The 23,737-nt window shown below is 38.9% G+C and overlaps 1 protein-coding gene across 1 annotated transcript; it reads right to left on the bottom strand.

Moving 5' to 3' along the window:
- Positions 1-871: 871 nt before the first annotated feature.
- thrap3a (thyroid hormone receptor associated protein 3a) lies at positions 872-23,343 on the bottom strand. The gene is made up of 11 exons (XM_047361642.1): positions 23,149-23,343; positions 17,501-17,639; positions 12,546-13,418; positions 11,619-12,299; positions 9,707-9,879; positions 9,146-9,254; positions 8,749-8,833; positions 4,890-5,047; positions 4,592-4,775; positions 2,295-2,444; positions 872-2,193 (listed from the first exon to the last, which is right to left on the bottom strand). The coding sequence occupies exons 2-11, from the start codon at positions 17,614-17,616 to the stop codon at positions 2,005-2,007; spliced, it is 2,718 nt and encodes a 905-aa protein (XP_047217598.1). The 5' UTR covers positions 17,617-17,639; positions 23,149-23,343; the 3' UTR covers positions 872-2,004.
- Positions 23,344-23,737: the final 394 nt, after the last annotated feature.

Below are 23,737 nucleotides of genomic sequence, written 5' to 3'. Positions count from 1 at the left end.
TTCTCGTTGTGCAGCGTTTTCTACCACACTTTTTCCTTCCCAGACTTCCCACTGAGGTGCCTTGATACAGCACTCTGGGAACAGCCTATTCGTTCAGAAATTTCTTTCTGTGTCTTACCCTCTTGCTTGAGGGTGTCAATAGTGGCCTTCTGGACAGCAGTCAGGTCGGCAGTCTTACCCATGATTGGGGTTTTGAGTGATGAACCAGGATGGGAGTTTTAAAGGCCTCAGGAATCTTTTGCAGGTGTTTAGAGTTAACTCGTTGATTCAGATGATTAGGTTCATAGCTCGTTTAGAGACCCTTTTAATGATATGCTAATTTTGTGAGATAGGAATTCTGGGTTTTCATGAGCTGTATGCCAAAATCACCCGTATTAAGACAATAAAAGACCTGAAATATTTCAGTTAGTGTGCAATGAATCTAAAATATATGAATGTTAAATTTTCATCATGACATTATGGAAAATAATTAACTTTATCACAATATGCTAATATTTTGAGAAGGACCTGTATGTACCTGACTGTTGTGAAGTGCCTTGAGACATGTGTTGTGAATTGGCGCTATACAAATAAAACTGAATTGAAATTTTTCCTGAGATCTTTCAGAACATGTGACTGATAGAGAAATAACATCATTGTACTATGCTGTAGTGTATAAATGTGCTGAGCAGAAACTTTGTTTTTCCTCCCAAGAGCCATATTTTCATAAGATTGAGTAATCTTTAGCAGTATGTCATCAGGCCTTGTCATAGACTTCTAATCTAATATCCCAAAGCAATTTTTGAAGGGCCTTTTACAAAATGTGGGAGATTTTTACTTTTAAAATGACAATAGCTAGCTTGGTTTAAACAAGACACGTCAGCACAATCACTTAGGCATTTTTTTTTTTATTTAGAACCCCAGAGGAAACAAAACGCAATGAAAACCAGAAGAAAATGCAACATTATTTAACATGACCGTCTTAAACAACTTAAACTGTCATCCAAATCAGTCGGCATGTAAGATAAAGGTAAGACCTGTAAATCTAATCCTAAACTTAAAGAAAATAAACTTCCACAGAATTAACACATTTATTCAAGCATCTTTTCTGTTTGGTACAAACTACATACAGAACAAACTCACCTGCTTTTTTTTTTATTGTTGAGTAAGCAAAGTTTCCACAATTTACAAATATGGGTATTATAAGATGAGTAAACATTTGCAAATCATAGAAATATATTGAAGACTAAAGTAAACAATTCTCTATTGCCATCACACTGAAAAGCCAGTTTTCCCAGTCAAAACATCTAAAAGTAATCTCTATATTAAAAATCTATAGTGTTTAAGATCAACCAAAACCAACTGTAAAGAAATATCTGACTGCATATATTCATCCATGCGCAGTACTCCAAGACAGTGCTGGTGTAAACTGGTTGGATGTTGTAAAATTACAGCGCTGTTTAAGCTTTAACCCTCCACAGTTTGGTCCCATTGTCAGATCAGGGTCACATGTTCATTTATTTGGTTGTTTCTATATTAGTTTATTTTTAAATGATGAAAGTAGATTGTACTTACTGCAGTGATTATGATCTAGATGAGACACCACTTCGGATATTCACAGAAGGGATATCCTACATTTAATCTACTAGCAGTGCAATATTTTCTCCTAGAAAACGTACTTTTGCTTTCACAAAGACTTGTTTGATTAAACAGCGAAGGCAATTAAAAAGCAATTAAGATACATTCTCTTGGCCTAAATGAGAAACAAAATGTTGCAAAAACACTGCATGAAAAATCTCAAACAAATGGAAGGTAAAATGTAACATTTATAAAAACAAAACGCCCTTAAACAGTGCTGCTAATGGTCACAATGTGTAACCTGATATAGGAGATGACGAATATGTAAAGTGAAAGGAAGGTATCCTGCTCTGTTAAAATATAATCAGCATCAACCGATCCATTCTGGTTGATGAAAGCATGGATTTGAGATACAGCTGATTATTACTCTACTGATTTCTCCATTGTTCAAGTGGTCTGTCCATTGATTTCTTTCACTTTGTGGTCCTGATCTGCCTCCTTATCAAATGCCCATTTGGAGCTGATGGCATGGCCAGTGGCTTTGCGGATGATGAATCGTGTCCTTCCAGGAGGAAGGGTTTCCCGACCTTGCCCTTGGTTTTCTCTCCACATAGCTTCATTGTCTCTGTCATCATGCTAAAAAAGTTAGGAAGCAAAGAAGATATTTAAAAGAAAAATGAGAGCTGGAAATAATGAAAAGACTAGAAGGATGCATTGGGAACCAGAGGAACCCTTACCAAGAAGTATGTTTTGCTCATGGGACTGAATGTTGGGTTCCAGTCTTCAATTTTCTCCTTTACTGCCATGTTCACCTGGTCAGTGTGCGAGCTGTTTCCCTGATGGCTGCTTTTGTCCCAGCTCCTCCTTTGGATTTGCATTTTTTGGAGCTGAAGAAGGAAAAAATACGGATAAAATGGCTAACACAGAGAAAAACACACCCACCAGTCAGTTCATTAGGTATGCCTTGCTAATCCCAGTTTACCCAACTTTTGCCCTTAGAAATCTAATTCTTAATTTCATCTCTAAGTAATTTTGCTCCATATCACTATAATGGCATCCCTCAGTTGCTCCCTCAGACTGATTCCGCTCGCTGCTGAGAGCGACTCTGAGCGAGGAGACGATTCCTATCTTCGTGAGGTGTGATTGATCCCACTGCTAGGTGTGACGCTGTCTTCTAAGAGCTGTGATTGGTTGTTGCAAAAGGCAACGAAATAAAACAAAAAAGACATGTGCTCCAGGTAATCAGTGGAGAGAAATTAACCAATTATAGAATTTAGACTGGTTTAAGAAATGTGTAAGTTATGATGATGAAACTTAGCAAAATTAAATTGTCACAGCTTAAATATTTTAACCTTATTTTACTTGCTCGTAATAATTTTGATTTTCTTATTGTTATGTTTACTCACCATGCTGGTCATTTTCCTACTTCATCTATGTGATATTAACAGCAATTTACTCTGATATCTTTCTTGTTTAAAGAGGTTTGATTTAGCAAAACAAAAACAAAACTAGACAAAAAGGAGGAGGAAACCAAGCTGGACAGTGGAGCAGAACCAGCTGCTGGCACAGCTGAAGGAGGGGAATAGTGGAGTGTATATAAGGTATATAATATTTTAATTTGTCTGTACTGTATTGTTTATACATTTTTTCACTCTCCATTAATAGTTATTCATTATTGTTTTTATTATTTATTTATCCTTCATAATATTACCTTACTAGAAGGTCACCTTTACCCCATCCTGCTGCTCAAACTATGTAATTTCTTCCTAGGGTGGTGATAAGGTTTATCTTATCTCCATATCAATAATTGAATGATTGTTATAGAAGTTTATGTGCTCATTCACTCAAATGTTTTTCCCTCCACAATCAGTGCAGTCGCGTTTTATTATTTCATTGTCCATTGTTCGGAAAATACCTCTCCTTTCTCTCGGTCTTTCCACCATCTTCTCTGCTGAAGACATTCTCAGGCTCACTAAAAGTCCTCCTCACTACTCTTAACATTTGTAAACTTTAGGAGTTATCTTAAGGACTAAGGTGGTTTGTGAATAACTTATCTTGCCAATGACGTCACTAGGAGCTACTTTTAGTCTTAGCATTATTTGTGAATATGGGCCCTGGTGACTGTGGAGGACACTGGAGTACATTGAATTTAATGGGATATAAAGGAAATCAGCTGAAGAGGATTTGAGATTTTTGACATGGTTCATTATCCTGTAATAGCCATTGGAAGATAGGCACACTGGTCATAACTGGATGGACAGAAAGGCAACTGTCCATCCAGTTATGGACAGTTGGATTGACAGTCCAACTTTACCTTCACCACCAGCCTGAACGGTTGATACAAGGCAAATTGGATCCAAGCTTTCATGTTATTCACTCCAAATTCTGATCATACCCTCAGATTGTAGCAGGAGGAATCGATACTCAAACCAAGCAACTAGATTTCTGTTTTTGTCCATTTTTTTGTGAGCCAGTGCAAATTGAAGCGTCTGCTTCCCCATCTTGGCTGCCAAGAGTGAGAATGGGTATGGTCCTCTCCTGAATTTTTGCTTCAAAGTTTGGTGTGTTGTAAGAGATGGTATTCTGCATACCTTGGTTGTAACAAGTGGTTATTTGAGCTTCAGTTGCCTTTCTATCATCTAGAACCAGTCTGCCCATTCTCCTCCAAACTATGAAATCAGGCATTTTCATCCACACAGCTGGATTGTCTCTTTTTTTGGACTCTTCACTGAAATCCCAACATAAAGTTGTGCATGAAAATTCCAGCAGATCAGCAGTTTCTGAAATGCATAAACCTGCCAGTGTCAACATGCTACGATTATTGTTGCCAAAATCCCTTAAATACCTTTCTTGCCCATTCTGATGCTCAGTTTGAACTTCAAATAATGTTTATCACTATTTCTGTGACTAAATGCATTGACTTTTGGCCATGTGATTGGCTCATGTGTTATTTGAATTAACAACACATTAAACAGTTGTCTACTGAAATGGTCAGTGATTACACATTTCAAACCAAGATGCTAAATATACTCACAAATTCGTCTTGTTTCTGTGCTCCTCCCATTGTTGCGGGTGGTTCCTTCTTTCCAAGTTGGGCCCTACTAAAGATTTCATCTTTTGCCTCAAAAATCCCATGCACTAAACCTTCATCTTTGTGAGACTTGGAGGATGAGGAAGAAGAGGATGAGCTGGAACGTGAACGTTTCCTGACACTTTTCCTGCAAAATTAATGACATTTCCATAAATTCTTGACTTGCAGTCTACATGACCAGAATTACATAACACAACTGTAAGTGCTTCACAACTCTAAAGTACAGAATAGTTGCACATACTTTGACATCTTGCGGTATTTTGAGAAATTTTCCTCAGATCTCTCCTGACCGAAATCTTGGGAATCTCCTGTAACTCTTTCTTTCATGGAATATTTTTTACGACGCTCTATGTCCAAACGAAGGTCCATTGGGTCACCTTTTACTTTTTCTCCACCATCCTGGGCAAATCATAACACAGAACAGAACATCGTGGACAGACTTTGGATTAGCATGTAAATGCTGCCTTTCTGCTATCAGCCAATGGGGGTTGTAGACAAAATGGTGAAATCAATGTGAGAAAGAAAGGGGGCAGGTACAGGTTATTTACAGCCAGATGACCTGGATAAGACCAAGCCACTTTAGAATGAAGTTACAAACAAGTTCGGGGCCAAACCAGTACTAGTAGTAGTTTTTAAAAACCTCTGATGCAGCATTTTCAATATGGCGTGGACATCAGATTGAAAAGGATTGTTTGCCTCACCTACACAATCCCTCACATTTATAAATCAACTTTTTTTGCTAGTCAAACTTTGTTGTGCTTTTATCTGAGTCTTAAGCCATCAAATAGCACCGGCATATCTTCCAAACTTCACTTGTCTTTGATGTTTCACAATGCTTCTTGAAGTTGACAGATATCTAAAATACAGGTGCTTTCAGAACGTATTCTGGTAAATTTCCTGTTTTAAATCAGTTTCATCTTATTTGAATTTGATTACCATCCCAGTACAATAGAGACAATAATAATTGTATAAAAGTTAGAATCTAATTTAAATTTCTCGTTCAGGAGTGTTTTGAGTCATTTTTAAAAACTTTGTGAAAATACAAGTTAAATATGTATCCAATACAACCCTGTTCATTTTAAGGCTGATTAACTTTAATCCAATTCATTTACAATAAGTAAAGCCCTGTCCAAACCAACTGTAACTCAGTTCAATGCACAGTGGTGTTTGCTTTTCCCATTTACAATCCGACTTGATGTGCCATAGTACATCGAAAAAGAAATACTGCAATAGTTGACTCAGAATCATATGTGAAACCAGGTCCAGCTGCATTAGTGCTAACAGTGCCTTGCTTAAGTTACAATTATTTGTATTTTATTATGGTTTTATGTGGTAGACCAAACAAAATTAACACATACACTTGAAGTGGAAAGAAAAATGACACGTGTTTTTGCAAATAAAAACCTAAATATTGTGATATGCATTTGTATTTAGCATCCTTTTTCCTTATACCCATAAATAGAATTCCGCCTAAATACACTAATTAGTGAATAGAGTCCACCAGTGTGTGATTTAATCTCTGTATAAAATTAGCTTTTCATAAAAGGCTTCAGTGTTTTATTAAAACGGGATAGGTTATAAAACATTATTCCAATCTTTGAACATCTCACAGAGAACTGTTCAATCCTTCATCAGGCAATAGAGGGAGTTTGGTATAACTGCAAATATACCAACTGAAAAGTGGGGCAAGGGGAGCAGTCATGAGAGAAGCAGCAAAGATGCCCATGGTAACTCTGGAGGAACTGCAGAGATTCACAATTTAGGTGGGATAATTTGTTGACAGAAAAACATTTAGTTGGGCACTCCACAATTCTGGCATTTACGAAAGAGTGACAAGATGAATGGGCAAAATCTACAATCTCTAATGTGCAAAGTTGCACGAGATATACCCGAAAACACGGACAGCTGTTATTGCAGCATAACATCTACAGGTCCTTCTCAAAATATTAGCATATTGTGATGAAGTTCATTATTTTCCATAATATAATGATGAAAATGTAACATTCATATATTTTAGATTCATTGCACACTAACTAAAATATTTCAGGTCTTTTATTGTCTTAATACGGATGATTTTGGCATACAGCTCATGAAAACCCAAAATTCCTATCTCACAAAATTAGCATATTTCATCCGACCAATAAAAGAAAAGTGTTTTTAATACAAAAAACGTCAACCTTCAAATAATCATGTACAGTTATGCACTCAATACTTGGTCGGGAATCCTTTTGCAGAAATGACTGCTTCAATGCGGCGTGGCATGGAGGCAATCAGCCTGTGGCACTGCTGAGGTCTTATGGAGGCCCAGGATGCTTCGATAGCTGCCTTTAGCTCATCCAGAGTGTTGGGTCTTGAGTCTCTCAACGTTCTCTTCACAATATCCCACAGATTCTCTATGGGGTTAGGTCAGGAGAGTTGTCAGGCCAATTGAGCACAGTGATACCATGGTCAGTAAACCATTTACCAGTGGTTTTGGCACTGTGAGCAGGTGCCAGGTCGTACTGAAAAATTAAATCTTCATCTCCATAAAGCTTTTCAGCAGATGGAAGCATGAAGTGCTCCAAAATCTCCTGATAGCTAGCTGCATTGACCCTGCCCTTGATAAAACACAGTGGACCAACACCAGCAGCTGACACGGCACCCCAGACCATCACTGACTGTGGGTACTTGACACTGGACTTCTGGCATTTTGGCATTTCCTTCTCCCCAGTCTTCCTCCAGACTCTGGCACCTTGATTTCCGAATGACATGCAGAATTTGCTTTCATCCGAAAAAAGTACTTTGGACCACTGAGCAACAGTCCAATGCTGCTTCTCTGTAGCCCAGGTCAGGTGCTTCTGCCGCTGTTTTTGGTTCAAAAGTGGCTTGACCTGGGGAATGCGACACCTGTAGCCCATTTCCTGCACACGCCTGTGCACGGTGGCTCTGGATGTTTCTACTCCAGACTCAGTCCACTGCTTCCGCAGGTCCCCCAAGGTCTGGAATCGGCCCTTCTCCACAATCTTCCTCAGGGTCCGGTCACCTCTTCTCGTTGTGCAGCGTTTTCTGCCACACTTTTTCCTTCCCACAGACTTCCCACTGAGGTGCCTTGATACAGCACTCTGGGAACAGCCTATTCGTTCAGGAATTTCTTTCTGTGTCTTACCCTCTTGCTTGAGGGTGTCAATAGTGGCCTTCTGGACAACAGTCAGGTCGGCAGTCTTACCCATGATTGGGGTTTTGAGTGATGAACCAGGATGGGAGTTTTAAAGGCCTCAGGAATCTTTTGCAGGTGTTTAGAGTTAACTCGTTGATTCAGATGATTAGGTTCATAGCTCGTTTAGAGACCCTTTTAATGATATGCTAATTTTGTGAGATAGGAATTTTGGGTTTTAATGAGCTGTATGCCAAAATCATCCATATTAAAACAATAAAAGACCTGAAATATTTCAGTTAGTGTGCAATGAATCTAAAATATATGAATGTTAAATTTTCATCATGACATTATGGAAAATAATGAACTTAATGAACTTTATCACAATATGCTAATATTTTGAGAAGGACCTGTATTTACTTTGTATCACAGAATACAAACTCATGAAACACTTTTCAGATTTGTATTTGTGAAAAAAAGTCAAACCATTCTTTTTTTTATTTAGTTATTTTCCTTCCACTTAACAATTATGTGCTACTTTGTTTTGGTGTTCTGCATAAAAACCAAATGAAATACTTTGCAGTTTTCAGTTGTAAAGTAAAAGAAATGTGGATAAGGTGAAAGGATATAATTGTGCAGCATATTGTGATGTTGGTTATTGTAGTTCCTCATTTGTTATTGTTAATATTTTTTTTTCCATTAGAGTATACTTACAAAGATATTTGTAAAGAGTCCTTTGACAGCTTTGGCACTTCCATTTCTGACCATATTTGATTTATTGGCCTCAGTCAGGCCTGTGCTCACAATACAAACAAATCACCACGTGTGGTGATGCAACAAACACAAGACTTTGACCATCTTCCCTCATGGAAAGCCAGGGGCTTTAAGAGGGTGCAGTCTAAAGGCATCTGGCTTGCTCGCTTGTCTGCTGCAGCAACAAATGTCATACAGCAAAGTGTTCAGTCACCTTGTAAGTCCCATCCTCTGAGCTTTTCATCGCCTCAAAAAGCTGAGGGTGCTTCTTAAAAGCACTTGGTGAAACATCAATCCGCCTGTGGGAAAGAATGACAGTTAAGCCCAACAAAATAAGATTGCATGTGGTCGATACTGGAATAGCCAAGAACCAAATAAATGGCGAGCTATGCTGAATCAGGAAGGCAACATAAAATGGAATAAAGAGGAAAAGAAAACAAAACCGTCAAAAAACAAAACTGACCTCCACCAATCATGAGAACAAAAAAAATCCATGAAAGTCTGTTGACAATCGGATAGGAAAGCTGAAAGAAATACCTGACAGCTGTTAAAAGAGGACGTGAAGCCACAGCACACTGAAGGTGAGAGGGTCACTCAATAGGCGACTCTACCTGTGTATCTCTGGGCTTTTTCTCGGCTTCATTTCCTTCTCGGCTGCTTGCCTTTGGTACAAGGTGAATCGCTCGTTAAGAGTCATGCCAGAAGATGGAAAGTGCTGGGCTGAGAAGGGTAAAGGTTAAAACATAAAAGGTTTATGGATATTAATTTCAATTTGCTTCTTATACAGTGCCTGCTCCAAACAAGGTACTTTTTACAAGACAAGCCAGTTCAAATAAAAACACTCAATCCCATTGAATCTAGTCACATAGATTCAGGTCAAATTGCATGTAACTCAATCCAATCCATTATGTCTGGGTGTGTTTATAAAGTTGTGATGGGTAATGAAGCTTGTACTCTGTGTAATAACTGCACTCTGCAGTAATAATATCTGTGTAATAACTTACACTTAAGTTCATTGTTGGTGCTTTTACATTCCTCCTAAATATACTACAATATGCTTATCTCATTGTTGCTTGAAGTGAAAGTTCAGACAAATGGATCCCGTTTTACTGGAAAAGTTGCACATAGTGTAGAAACTGGAAAAATATATAGTGCAGAAATGTATGACTCACCCTTGATGTGGTGAACAATGGCAACAATGTGCTGAGCAAACAGCTCAGATGGGCTCCTCTGTGACTGAGCAGCCTGAACATGTTGAAAGATGGAGCGAAACTCCTGATGCTTTTTCGATGACAGCACCAAGTCCTGAGACAACTGCCGCTCTTCAGCTAAAATATCTGAAGAGCTGAAATGACAACAGCACATTCATTCACTGCTCTTCTCTAGAACAAGGCAGCCCAATGTATCTGATTACAACAGTCTCCACAAAAGATGGGACGCTGCGTAAAACTTAAACACAGAACACAATAATGAGCAATAAATCAATCAATCATTTGCAAAATAAAAATGCTAAAAACATAAATGTTCTTTAATTTTAAAAGATAATATTTAAGATTCTTGCATCAATTAGATTAATAGACAAGAGGTCTATGAAGCTATGGGGTACAAAAAACATTCAAACCAGTGTTGACTTTTCAGAAGTAAGGGAAGAAATGCAAGCATCACTTTGTGAAACTCTGCAGATGTATTATTAGTAAAAGTAAATACATCAAACGGCCATAACATTACGACCACCCACCAAACAATGTGTTGGTTCCCATTTTGTCGCTAAAACAAACCTAACCCATCAAGCCATTGGCTCTAAATAAGTTGTCAGCAGATCCTTTAAGTCCTATAAATTGCAAAGTGGAACAACCATGGATTGTACTGGTTTATCTATTGCATACCACAGATGCTTGATTCTAATAAGATCTGGAAAATTTAGAGGCAGAGTCAACACCTTACTGAAAGAGACCACAACCATCAGGGAATATAGTTTCATAAAAGGATTTATCTGGTCTGCAGTACTCTTTCGTAGCTGGTATGTGTCAAAGGAACATCCACATAAGTAGCAGGATCCAAAATTTCCCTACAGAACATTGCCCAAAGCATCACGATTCCTCTGCCAGATTGCACCCAACCCCTAATGCATCCTGAAGCCATATGTTAAGTTACACAAATTCACACACAAATGCCCATCCACATGATGTTATAAAAACTATGATTGATCAGACCAGGCCACCTTCTTCCGTTGCTCCATGATCCACTGATATTCATGTGCCCATTGTTTGTTCTTTCAGCAGTAGACAAGGGTCAGCATGGGCACCCAGAGTAGCCTGTGATGGTGCGTACTCAAACTGTTATGAACTGTGTATTCTGACATCTTTTTCTCAGAACCATCATGCATCTATTTCAGCATTGTGAGCCTCAGTAGTGTCTTTGTTTGTTGTTGAATTGAACCACATGGGCTAGCCTTTGCTTCCTACATGCATCACTGACCCTTGGCTGCCGGTAACACTGTCACCGGTTCCCCGCTGTTCCTTTCACAGACCACCTTTAATAGATACTGACCACTGCAGACCAGGAACACCGTAAGAGCTGCAGTTTTAGCCATGCTGTGATCCAGTCATCTAGCCATTACAACATGGGCTTTGTAAGGCTTGCTCAAATCCTTATGCATTTCCATTTATTCCTGCTTTTAATACATCAACTTTGGAAACAATTTTCACTTGCTGCCACCCAGTAATAGGCGCCACGATGAAGAGAGAATCAGTGATTTTCACTTTACCTGTCAGTGGTCATAAAGTTATGCCTAAATGATGTATTTGCATGGGACATTTGCAAGAACTGAAATTGCCACAAGCCTGTGGTAAGTTACAAAATTGTAAAAAAAAAACTTTTTGGAAAGCATATTTTAGCAAAATATTGTAAAATCCCCTCTATGCTCTTAATTCAACAATACAACGCTTTTACTGACCTGGCCTACCTGCTGGTCACATGTCACCCAGTGAAAACATTTACATTTAAAACCATGGCAAAATAGGCGGTTGTTCATAGAGGAAAAACGAATATCAAACTAACTTGAATCTGTTTATGGACACTCACCTTATGGGGTCATCTCCTAGAAAATCCATTCTTACATTACACTTTGGTTGCTGTTTCCTTGAGGGCATAAGAGGCTTATCCTCTCCTCTAACCATAAACAACTCTCTGGCAGAATTTTGCCTCAGTGGTGGTTCAGAACACTGAAAAGAGGGAGTTTGTGCCGTCTTCCTTATTTTAAAGGTCATTTCTGAGGAGAGGTCCTTGAAATCTCCTGTTAGCTCTCTTTTATCAAGATCAGCAGTGGTAGTGGCTTCTGATTTATCCTGTTTTCCACTGAGATACATTTCCCTTACCATGGCATCAAGGTCTGCTTGCCCAAACTGTGCACAAGCTGCTTTCTGCCACTTTTCAAAGAGTTTTTGGGCTGAATGAGTGACCTTGTTTTTTGGTTTAGAGGCCTCATCTCCATTTTGCCACTCTTTCTGAAGTGGCCTTTGTAAAGGTGGCCTAATTATCAACTCATCATCTTCCTCAGCAGACAAAAAGGGAGAGGCTTTGAAACATTTTCTTCGGGACACTTCACACTCATTGTCTTCCCTGCATTGTTTTGGTAACATGTCATAGATGACTGCTGAGGCTTTCCCACTCAGTTTTCCTTTTTCATTATCTACATCATCGGCTTCTCTGATCCTGCCATTTTCCCAAGCAGATTTAGCTTTTTTAGTGTGCTCCTCCAAGAACCTAAAGAATAAGAGATAAAAACTGAGTATGCAAGAATCATTGAAATTAAATTTGTAGAATTTGAAAAGTTATTAATTTGATTGATTAAAGCAGACAAAATAAAATGAGAAATTTCTAAAAATGTTTAAATCCCATTAAACATAGACATAATCGGTTGCAAACTTCAAGACAAAAATATAAAAATAAAACTGTATGATTTCGCAGAGCGAACACCAACTTTTAAACTCAAAGTAAGAAAAGTCTTACTTCTTGAAAGCAATGGAGATAGCCGCTTTATCTCCATCCAAGTATTCCTCAGTAGAGAAGAAGTCAAAGCTGGAAAGCATGGGATTTAGACCTTCATTTGAGGCCTTTCTTGTTGAGGAGAAACCTGATGCCACCTCCACCATGGGGGAGCCATTCCTGGTGTCATTTGTGATTTTGGTGGGACTTGACTGATTTATAGTTTGGTTGATCTGCCCAACATTAACACCAGTGCTGGCTAGGGGACTGCTTTTCTTTGGACTGCTGCAGTCTGTCAGGCTGTGCCAGGCCCTCTCAATGTTCCCACAGCCTGCACCTTCTCTAGCATCTCCTGCCAGTAACCCAACATGCTCCACTGGCTCATCATCTCCCTCTCCTCCTTTTTGGACTTCCTTGGAGGCCAGTTGCTTCTCCTTGACATCTTTAGAGTTTTGATTGCATTTTGGGGAGGAGGAGTGTGAAGAGGAGGAAGAATGCTGCGAGTGTCTAGACAAGGGAGATGACGATCGGTCAGAGTGTCTAGACTGACCCTTAGGGGGACTTCCTGAGTGTTTTTGCACATTGTGCGATCGCCCTCTTGAATGATTAAACTGCTGTTGTTGCTGCTGTTGTTGATGCTGCTGCTGCTGTTTTTGAGAGAACTGCTTGAAATTTTTCCAGTTCGGACGAAAGTAGTTGTTGTTGTTGTTGTTGTAGCCGCCACCCCCACGGTGGTAGCGTCCGCGGTTAAAGAAACCCCTTCCTCGGCCCCTGAAGTTGTAGGGCCTCCGGAAGCCGCGGTGATACCCCCTGAACTCCCGGTTGTTCTGGTATGCCCTCGGATATTTCTTTTCCCGGTTAGAGAAAGGAGAATGAGACCTTGAACGAGACCTAGAGCTATAAAGAAGTATAGAGAGAAGACACCATGTGGCAAATTCAAAAAAGATGTAGTTTAACTCACATTGTTATCATGACAAAAAACAGAACTCTTTAACCATACACAGATTGGACCAGGCCTTTTTAGAATGTTATGAGAGTATTTTGCCAGCTAGATTTCAATTCACTTATCCCCCAAAAGAAAGACGTTTGTAGTAGAGAAAAATAATTGCTCTGTTGAACTAAAAAAAACTAAAAACTACAACAACAAAAAAAAACTGCCATATTGTTCCTGAATTTTATAGTCATTTTAATAGGTTACCAGATCAGGTACCAGAATTTCATGGATTAGCGTAGCACTGCCCATCCCCAACACATTGCTATGCACTACCTAACAGCTGGCTGAAAGAAAGCTCTGAAACCTTACCACCACCTATACGAAAAACAGATTTGGCTGTTTGCATATAATTCTGTCCCGAAAAATATGGACAGTCATGGTGCTGAAACTTATGGAGCGCCACCAGTCAATCTTATAAAGAGAATGCTGTTTATACTAAAATTGGTAAGTTATGAGTATGTCTGTTATGCAGCTGACAGCAGGCTGTTCCTGAGCTGATAGCCTGAATAATTAACCAGCTAAAAACAGCTTGTTATACTTGTGTTAATCTCTCAAGAGAGAATTGCAAGGGTGTGATATTCATTGCAATGAGCCCTGTTTGTTTTATATCTTAAGTCTATGTGTAGCAAATAAATGTTTATATCAATTATTCTATAATAATCCACTTTTAAAAAGTCATGTTTGTTAACAGCAGTAGGATTAATGATTGCTTTTCTGTTTCAAACTCAAACAGAATACAAATAGTTCAGTGACGCCAACAGAGCTACCTTTGCTGATGGTGCTAAAAGCAGTTTAAAATCCATCCGTGTATCCTTTCATCCATCTATTGTCTATATTCTGCTTTCAACAGATGTAAGCGAGCTGGCTTAATCAATTCAATTCAAAAATACTTTATTATGCCACACCAGCACTCCTTTGGCGAGAGGCAGGACACACCCTGGACAGGTCACCTGTTTACCTATTCATTTTTCTTTTTTGTAAATAATTTAAAACATTTTATTTAGCTGCAGAGCTGTGTAACAGACTCAACTTTCTCACACATGCTGTGTGACGCCTGCTCTGATCCTGATGAAAACAATAATGATCACACCTAAAGGCTCATATATAGTTACAAAACAGGAATAACAGCGAAAACGATCCAACAGTTCAAATCAGAGCTTTTGGTAAAAATTGAGTGGTACATGGACTGAACTTGTATAGCACTTTTCTAGTCGTACTGAACAGTCAAAGCGCATTACACTAGAGCCACGTTCACCCAATCGCTCTCACAAACGCGCAGATTCATACACGATACAAGGACCAGTATGCAATTTAGGGTTAAGTGCCTTGCCCAGAGGCACATCGATGTGTGGCAGGAGGAAGCTGGAATCAAACCCACAACTTTCAGATTGCAAGAGTCAGTTGCAGCCGTTGTATACAGCTTTAATGTAAATGTATTATCTTACTTGATACACATTACATTTTCAAGTGTGCAAGAAAAGTGAGCTAAAACCTGTGAATTCAGTTTATTTATGTAGCGCCAATTCATAGCAAACATTGTCAAGTAATTCTGTTTAGTTAGGTCTTATTTCTATAAAAACCTCTGTTGCAATAAAAAGATTTTACTATATTTTTGGATTTTCAGTGATGCAAAAAGAGACAGCTCTGTAATGTTTTATTTCACAAAAAACATTTTACTCCTAAGACAGTTAAAGTTTCCGTTTGTCTGGAAAGTAGAACAAATTTGAAATCAAAATCAACAAAACTCAGTATTGACACATCAGAGCTTTATAAAATCGGTGATTAGACATCCGTTACTGCTGATTGGTGCATCTGTACTCTGAAGGACGACAGCTTTGACATCACATGAGTAAAATTACACCTGGGCAAAGATTTTCAGGTAGAACGATGGTTTCAAACAACAGCTTTAGCAGGCTCAAAATTTTTATCATTGGTCCAACATATGGAAAAATAACACCTTTCCTAAAGTCTTAAACTGCAGGATGTGCATAACATCAGCCGTGTCCAATAGCTGTATATCAGCTAAAAGTGACAAAACACATTTAGGTATGTAACATCTGTGTTTACATGTTGAGAAAGGGTCAAAAAGAGGGAAGAAGATATTCCGCTGAACCAAGCTGCAGTATCTGGCATGTCCACAAGGGGGCTCTGTTGTATTTCTGAGGGTTCAGCAAGCAAACCTGAACCTTTAAACAGTCTTGGGGTTATATCACTATTTGTTTCTTTATTTTCCAAAGCAGTAATTTCATTTCAATTACAAACATGCTTTTTCAGACGGAACCACTTTTCAACACTACACCTGCAACTTTCCAGTTATATATTTTTAGACCAGTGAAGTTACACACTTTAGACTGACATCAGTTTACTTGAACTGTGCAAAAGTTTGATCTGCAAAAGGATTTTCCTGTCACCATTTTATGGACCCAGAATTTGAAGTGACAGCTAAAATCTTTACAATAGGTAGAACCTTGCTGAAATTCCTCTGTGTCTAAATAAATGCATGTTAGATACTGTAGAGCACAATATCAAACTGGATGAGCAAAGCAGATCCACAGAACATGCAAATACATTATGAACCTAAAAAATATGTAAAAGCATTGAACTCACCCTGCATGTTTTGTCATTGGAAACGAGAGCGAAACAGAGAAGGCAGCGCACTGAGCGGTACTGCACACTTTACAAGCTACAGAAACTCTGGGCAGCTGTGGTGGAGCACAGCAGAGTCACATGGACTGTATAGAGAGAGAAAAAATAAAAACTACAGGAATCCTTTGACTCTATATTTGCCACTCAGAGGCTTCTCGAGTTTTAAAATGTTTTTCAGAGAGAAACTCTTTCCAACCAAAGTTCTCAAACGTTAGACTATTTGCTGTATCTTTCCAAAGCTTTAAGTTAGTGACTTTTACTCACTGACTGAGGTGATGTTTAGTGCATAAAATTGTTAGAGGGGAACAGTTTCCTGTGCAGAGCATTCTACCAATTTTTGCAGCTAGTGAAAATATTTCCACCAAGCAATCTGCGTCACACAACAATGATAAACTGACTTCTAGTAAAAGAAAAGACCCAGTAGTTGAAAATGTTCTCGAATCAATGTTTTTAGGCCAACTTTTATTAAAACTGCAGTAAAGAAATGTGAAAATGTGTTGCTTTATTTGTAATAAATTAAAATATGCAGTTTTTGCATGTACACATACATTTGAATGTCTGTTTGCATATGTATTAAGATTTATATTGAGGAATATATAAATGTATCCATGCATTTTCAGTTCCTGTGTGTCTTGACAAAGTTTATTTGCATGTGTTACTGTGGTTTGAGGAAGAATAAAGCATGAGATTCCCTCTATGCCTCCTCGTCAGGCTAATTTTAATACAAGCTGTGGCGCTGCCAGGAAATGAGCAACCGTGACTTTTTATTGCAGTGCCATGGTCATTCTTCCAGAAACAGGAAATGCATCAGTGAGGGCTCACAGCTTCTTCCAAGCACACACGGATCAACCTTTCGACTGGTCTTGACTACTTTCTCTGCTCAGTCAGCACAGACAAATACTGGCTTTTAAATCTAAAGCTTAGCAAATATTGAGATTATTTTATCTTCCACATGATTCCTGACGTTATGCCAGTGTTGCTGGGGTTGACTAAAGGCTTCTATCAGCAGCTCCCTCTTGAGCATAAATTTCCTCTTGCTCTGTTAATATTGGAGTTATGCTCAGAAAAGACAGAAAGTAGGGTCTTGCACGAAAGAAATTCAAAATCCAGATAACAGGAAAAGCTGCTAATTCACACCTCATTTTACTTTTTTTGTAGAATAATATAAAATTCATATACTTTGTGCACATTAATGCATTCTTTATCAATATATTTCAGTGTAATGGGTGTGTAAAGGTAGGTTTTTCAGCATTTCAGCCAGTAGTATGTCAGCACATTCAACAATCAAGAAAAAAAAGCATGTGATTCTTGCAATAAACCCAAGAATGACCATTCATACCTGTACCGGTGCTTCCTGGACCGGGAACGACTCCTGGACCGCGATGAGGAACGGGACCTTGATTGGGACCTCGAACGGCTCCGAGATCTTGACCTGGATCTTGTTGACCTGGACATCGCTGCGCTCAGCCCACCTCAGGCTGTCACACAAAAAGGATGATAGGGAGAAAAATACATGAGGAATCAGGGCAGTCTTTAAATAAAACCCTAAAATATTTGTAAATATTATAAAACTGCCTTTTCAAAGCTGAAGTAACAGCATAAAGGAAAGAAAAGACAATTTTAAAGCTGAATTCCATTAAAGTATCATGAATCATCCAGAATGCATGTAAAAAGCAGACCTGATGCCAATGTTGAGCAAAGAAACACAACAGCTATGATAAATGAGGGAGGGAATATAAAGAGCAAGACATGAAACAAAGGCTGTTTTATTTAGTTGCAGATCATTTGCATAAAGGGCTGTCTCCTGTCAGTCATCTGACATCTTGTCAGTCTGCAAAACTAGTAATATGACCACATGCTTTATGGATTTTGCATTATTCACTGCAGATAAGCGCAGCTACAGGACAGCAAGGTCAAACATTCTGTACTTTCTTTTAATGTTTATACATACGAGTTTAATTTCTCTAGACTGCTCACCTGTACCTATATTGTAAATTCCCTATTTCTAAGATCCTGCTCTAAAAGTATAACCAATTCATTTCTGAATCAGTAAAAAGTATGGCTGGCTAAATGTGAACAGATGTTTTAAGGAAGTTATAAAGATCACTGTAAATTGTATGCCTTGGTTTTGTTAAACTCAGCCCTGACGAGGTCAAAGGCAAATGTTTGCTTGTGGTTAATAATCTGCTGTCATTCAGCTATCAGGGAGAAGTTTTCCTGGACTTGCCTTGTTGCCTGTGAGGACCTTTAACTACAAAATTTGCATCTCATGTCTCCCAGGGCTTTCTATTAAGACCCCAAAATTGTACTCTAGCAGAGTAGGACTTTCTATTTCTTGCCAATGTCCACAGGGCATTATATGTGAGGAATAATTGAGAGTACATGCAATCCAGGGATCAAAAAATTGATCTCTTCCTATTAGATGCATCTTCAGGGATTTTGGAGGCAGGATATTAAAGAATACACGTGGAAAGGGTTTTAAACACATCGCACACTAACGCATGGTGGTCCTGCTGTGCATTCTTGTTAACTGTTCTGGTGAAGAACTGAAAAAGTTCTGTTGTCCCCTTCCTCCAACTCAAGCTCATTGAACTTTCCACTCCAGTTGTAGCTTGAGGTTTGGTGTTTTTGGCTCTTGGAATGTAATTTCCTGCAGAAAAGCCTTTAACAGACAGCCCCTTTAGCTAACTGCAGAATTCAATAACTGGCAGTCAGATGTAGTCCTTTGCAGTATAAATGACTAATTTCCTAATTTTTGCATTACTATCTGACAAAGACATATATTTGCAATTTATCTTTCATGTACTCTTGTGCTAATATCTAATTGTATTAGTTGGGTCATCATCATTTGAGCATTTGCCCTCTGCAATTACCCCTTATTATATTATTTATATTCAGGCGCCACTTTTCAAAACATGCAGTTGTTAATAAATAGAAATGAGCGTATGCAATTAAATGGATGTCTTAGGAAAATCAAGATGTTTCAGCAAAGGTGGAATGGACTTTTTTGATTTTTTTTGTTTGCAGTGGATCTCATCTCAGAAGTCTTCCATGAATGCCATTTTTCCCCAGTCTTGTTGTTCTGGGGTCTTTTGTGACTGTCTGGATGAATCATTTATGTGCTTTTGGAGTAACATTTTATAGGCTGGCCACTGCTGAGAAGATTCACCACAGTTGTCATTAAACTTTACAACATTCAAACAAAGCCCTAAGTTTAGAAGAAGAAAACTTTTGCTGTAAGTTTTGTCTACTTAGAATGACTAGAACTCATCTTAAAATAGGTTTGGATTCGAATTATCACAAAGTCACATCCAGGCAAAGCGTAAACATGCTAACATTAGCCTAGCACGTCAGAAAATTGCTCTGGATCAGTTTGGATGACTGTAGTTGGATATGTTTAGAAATAAATATTAAAGTAACTTTCTTGACTTGGGCTGCACGGTGGCGCAGTTGGAAGCACTGTTGTCTTGCAGCAAGAAGGTCCTGCATGGAGTTTGCATGTACTCCAAGTGCATCCATGGGTTCTCACCGGGTACTCCAGCTTCCTCCCACTGTCCAAAGACATGCCTGTTGGGTTAATTGGCCTCTAAATTGCCCTTAGGTGTGTGAATGAGTGTGTGCATGGTTGTTTGTGTGTTGCCCTGCGATGAACTGGCAACCTATCCAAGGTGTACCCCGCCTCCCACCCATAGACTGCTGGAGATAGGCACCAGCTTCCCACTATGGATGAATGACTGACTTTCTTAACTAATGTTCTCCCGGTTGGGGTAGCATATTAAGACTGACCTGTAGATTTGCCTATCTTTAAATAACTAGGACTGGTACTGGGGACAAAACAAAATGCTGATGGAGACATTTCTAGTCTTTAAATAAACATTTATGCTTCAGATATTTGATACAGCTGAAAATAGCTCTTTTGAAACTTTTTAATTTGTCAGATACCTCACACAAGCTGCAGTAGGTAAAGTTGGACTAAAGTTAGTCAACTTGTACAACTTCTTCAACTTAACATGACCTTTGCTCTGTCAATTTGTGTGGAAGCTTTGCAAACAGTTCAGAACCTGTTGCTAATGCTCGTCCGACTGCTCGATTGATGACCAGCTGCAGCTGCCTGTGTGCTCCTCACTGTGTGGTCAGCAGCCTGATTACTGAGAAGAGCTTGGGTCTTTATTAATCACTCGCTACTTGATTTCTACACACCAATAAGCTCACTGACACAAATTCACTGAAATTCAAAAGTACTCTCATTTTACGTCTGCAGATCCTTCATTGAGTGACGTTTTTTCAATTTAAGGTCTGTCATTTTCCCACATCCACATCTAGACCTAATCACAAAATTGCCCCTTTGCCAGCCTTGTTTGTTTCAAAAGTGGAATTTGACTTTTTAGCTCATACACCAGCTTTTCAAGTTTGTAATAAATACAATACAAAATACAAAAATACAATACAAAAATAAATACAATACAACAAATGTAAAAACAGGAACAAATACCTTTTACAGTAGTGTGAAACTAGAAATGCTGCATATATAGCGGCTGGATAAGCAAATAGCAATCAGCGATATCTTGTACATTCAACATAGTCAAACTGAGATCAGGATACACTTGCACACATCCATACACTCAATTAGGACTCCCCTCGGAGTAGACAAGGGCAGCTGTGTAATCCCCAGCAACTGTTTATCTCATGTAAGGGCAAAAAACGGCTTCGATCAACAATGACCCTGCAATCTAATACGCCTCTCAAAGCTTTAGAGGAGAAACTTTCCACTCAATCAGTCAGTCTATCATTAAGGCTGGGATGCCTTAGTGGCAGCTGGAATCACATTTGCTATCTATATGCGCCCCAAGACACCTCACTCGCCATTTCAGAAAAAGCCACAGCAACTGTCACTGGCACATTTAGCTGTTGAAATGTAGCAGACTTTTTGTATTCCCCGAAGACACTTCAGTACAAGCTGAAGCTGTTAACAAAGCCACTGGCAGCATTGCATGATTTAAAATATACTTCCATTGGTTAAAAGAAATACTGATATTCTGAGAACAGCTGACATGTTTATCTTCAAGGAGTTACAATAGCTTCAAGATGGACAACTGGGAGATCAGCAGAAGCATCAGTCAACTCAAAACATCAAATAACCTCCTTTTACCTCAGCAACACCCAGATTACAGCAAGACAGCCTGTGGCTCTTTTTACTCTAGTTTCACATTTTGACAATAATCAGGAGTTAACTGCCACCACATAGTTTTTTTTTAAGCCCTTGTGAGCGTAACAGAGGCATCCGTACACCGACATACTCTTCAGCTGTCTGTCAGCACCACATTTGTGGACCTCACTTGCGCACAAGGTGGAGCTCCTCAGCAGAAGGTCCTATCTATTTTGAGTCTGTCAAATTTATGACTTGTATATATTTCTAAGGCACACTCTGTTGTGTGCTTTAATGTGGTGTGGCATCTTTGTATAAAGCCAGATAGGCACCATATTTGCTTTTTGTTCATTAGAACTGCCACAATTTGAATATTTATTGGAATTTGTTCACCATGGAGGCACTTGCTTGTTTTGAAAGGACTGTGAAAAAGAAAAGAAAAAGAAAAGGGGATATCAGTATTTCTTCAACAACTAGATGCTTCAACCATGATTTCAAGGCCAATACCAATTTCAAGCTTTCTTTGAGGTCTGACCAAACAGTTTGGATTTTAACCAATTCCATTTCTTTATCTAAATATAAAGAAGTAGAAGTAATTTCTGGCCTATACCAATTTTGGCTTTCTTTGGAGGTCTGACCTGCAGATTCAGATTTTGAGCTTTTTTTTTTTTTTTTTGTATTCTATGTATTATAAGAGTTAAAACAAATCATATGTCTATATGTTTACTAAAACAACTAAATATACAGAGATCAGGCTTTTCTCGACTAATACCATTTTCTTTTCTTTTTTTTTTTTAGATCTGACTTGCTCATGTCTATTGTGACAAAATCATATTTATCTATTTAAGGATTATATTAAAAAATAAATTGTATTCTGTTGCATTTAATAATGCCGGGGGACCTGGTGATCAAGAAAAACTTGTCCTTTTTCCAACTTCTGGAGGATTTATTGGTACGTCTCTAAAAATAACACAGATGTGGTCAACACTGTTGTGGCAACAATACTCCCACCAGATTCCCTTTCAAGCTGAATTATCCCATATGTGCTTCCATAATGCATACGTGGGGAAAAAGAAACTTCAGTCAGTTAAAGTACCACTTCAGTAGGAGCCAGGCACACCCTTTTGTAGTTTCTGTGTGTACTTATTGTGCAGATGATGTTTGCAAAAGAGGATCGACCTCAAGGCCATATCCTCCTGCCCAAGGATGCAAAAAGCTTTCAAATGTTTTCCACTAGAAACAGATTCAACCTGGGTACGGGCGACCCAAGCAAATGAGTATTTTATGCATGTGTTGGCAGGCTTGATTAAGAATTTTGACTGTTCACTGTAGGTGGAGGAAGAACTTGGTGAAGCCTGTAATCACAACATTCTTTAACTGAGCTAACCACCAAGAACAGCAGCCATATAACTAGGTAAAATAAACAGCTCATGTTGATATGTTCCCATCTGCATCCTCAAATGATCAGGGGGTCCAACGCGCAAACTGTTGAATGAAACGTATTGGGAACTCTGGTAAAGAACATGCCAAAACCTAAAGATGGTTAAAACATTTCCTGAGCCATTCGTCTTCCCACTTGGTGTCCATGATGCCATTAGTGAGATGAGACACTGGCATAATGTGTAAATAAACTGATCCCACCCTGTTATGATACAGATTTAATTAGTTATTTCAGTTTACTGTAACTACCTTTAACTTGCAGGAAGAAACTGCCTGCATAATGTCTGCTTAAATAATCAAATTCCCACCCGACTTCCCTTTGTAAAGTAAAGCCTGTTATTTAATGATAAAAATAATTTTCAAAGTCGTTAAACCCGAAAGGAAAGAAAGTAATCACCTACCGGTCGGCTTTTTGTCGGTCAGTACCGCCGCGTCACATCCAGTCGTCCTGGTGTAAAATGGTAGAAATGTTAGAGCCAGTTTCTGTCCGCCTACGTACGCGTCTATGCTGCTGAGCCCAACTTGTGAGCCTGACTCGCCTGAGGTCTGCGGTGCTGACAGAAAAAAGGGGTGTGACAGCGAAAGCTCCTTGATGCTCGTAGGTTCGTGTTTCCTTCCGCCTTCCCCGCTTTCTCCATCCGTGGGACTCTGTCTGACCGCCTTTTACCTGCGCGACGCAGACGGCAGCCACGAGCGCAGGTCACGAGCCGCAGAGCAGATCAGTTCACGTAAAACTACAGGTGTGTCTCAATAAAGCAGAATAGTACTGAAGAGTTATACTTAGCAATTCAAAATGTAAAAAGAGAGACTCATTACACACTTGATATAAATGTTGATGACTCTGGCTGACAGCTATCAGGCTGTACAGTATGTTGTATCCCCGCTCAATAGAGGAAGGGAGAAGTGATGCTTCAATAAAACTTTAAAACATTTAACAGCTTTTACGTTTAGGATTATATGTTTTCACTGAAAATTAAAGACTGGGGTGCA

The sequence above is a fragment of the Girardinichthys multiradiatus genome, chromosome 3 (assembly GCF_021462225.1).
Source record: "Girardinichthys multiradiatus isolate DD_20200921_A chromosome 3, DD_fGirMul_XY1, whole genome shotgun sequence".
In the NCBI taxonomy this organism is placed as follows: domain Eukaryota; kingdom Metazoa; phylum Chordata; class Actinopteri; order Cyprinodontiformes; family Goodeidae; genus Girardinichthys; species Girardinichthys multiradiatus.
Note: the sequence above shows the minus strand (reverse complement) of the source record. Positions and strands in the feature narration are given on the sequence as shown.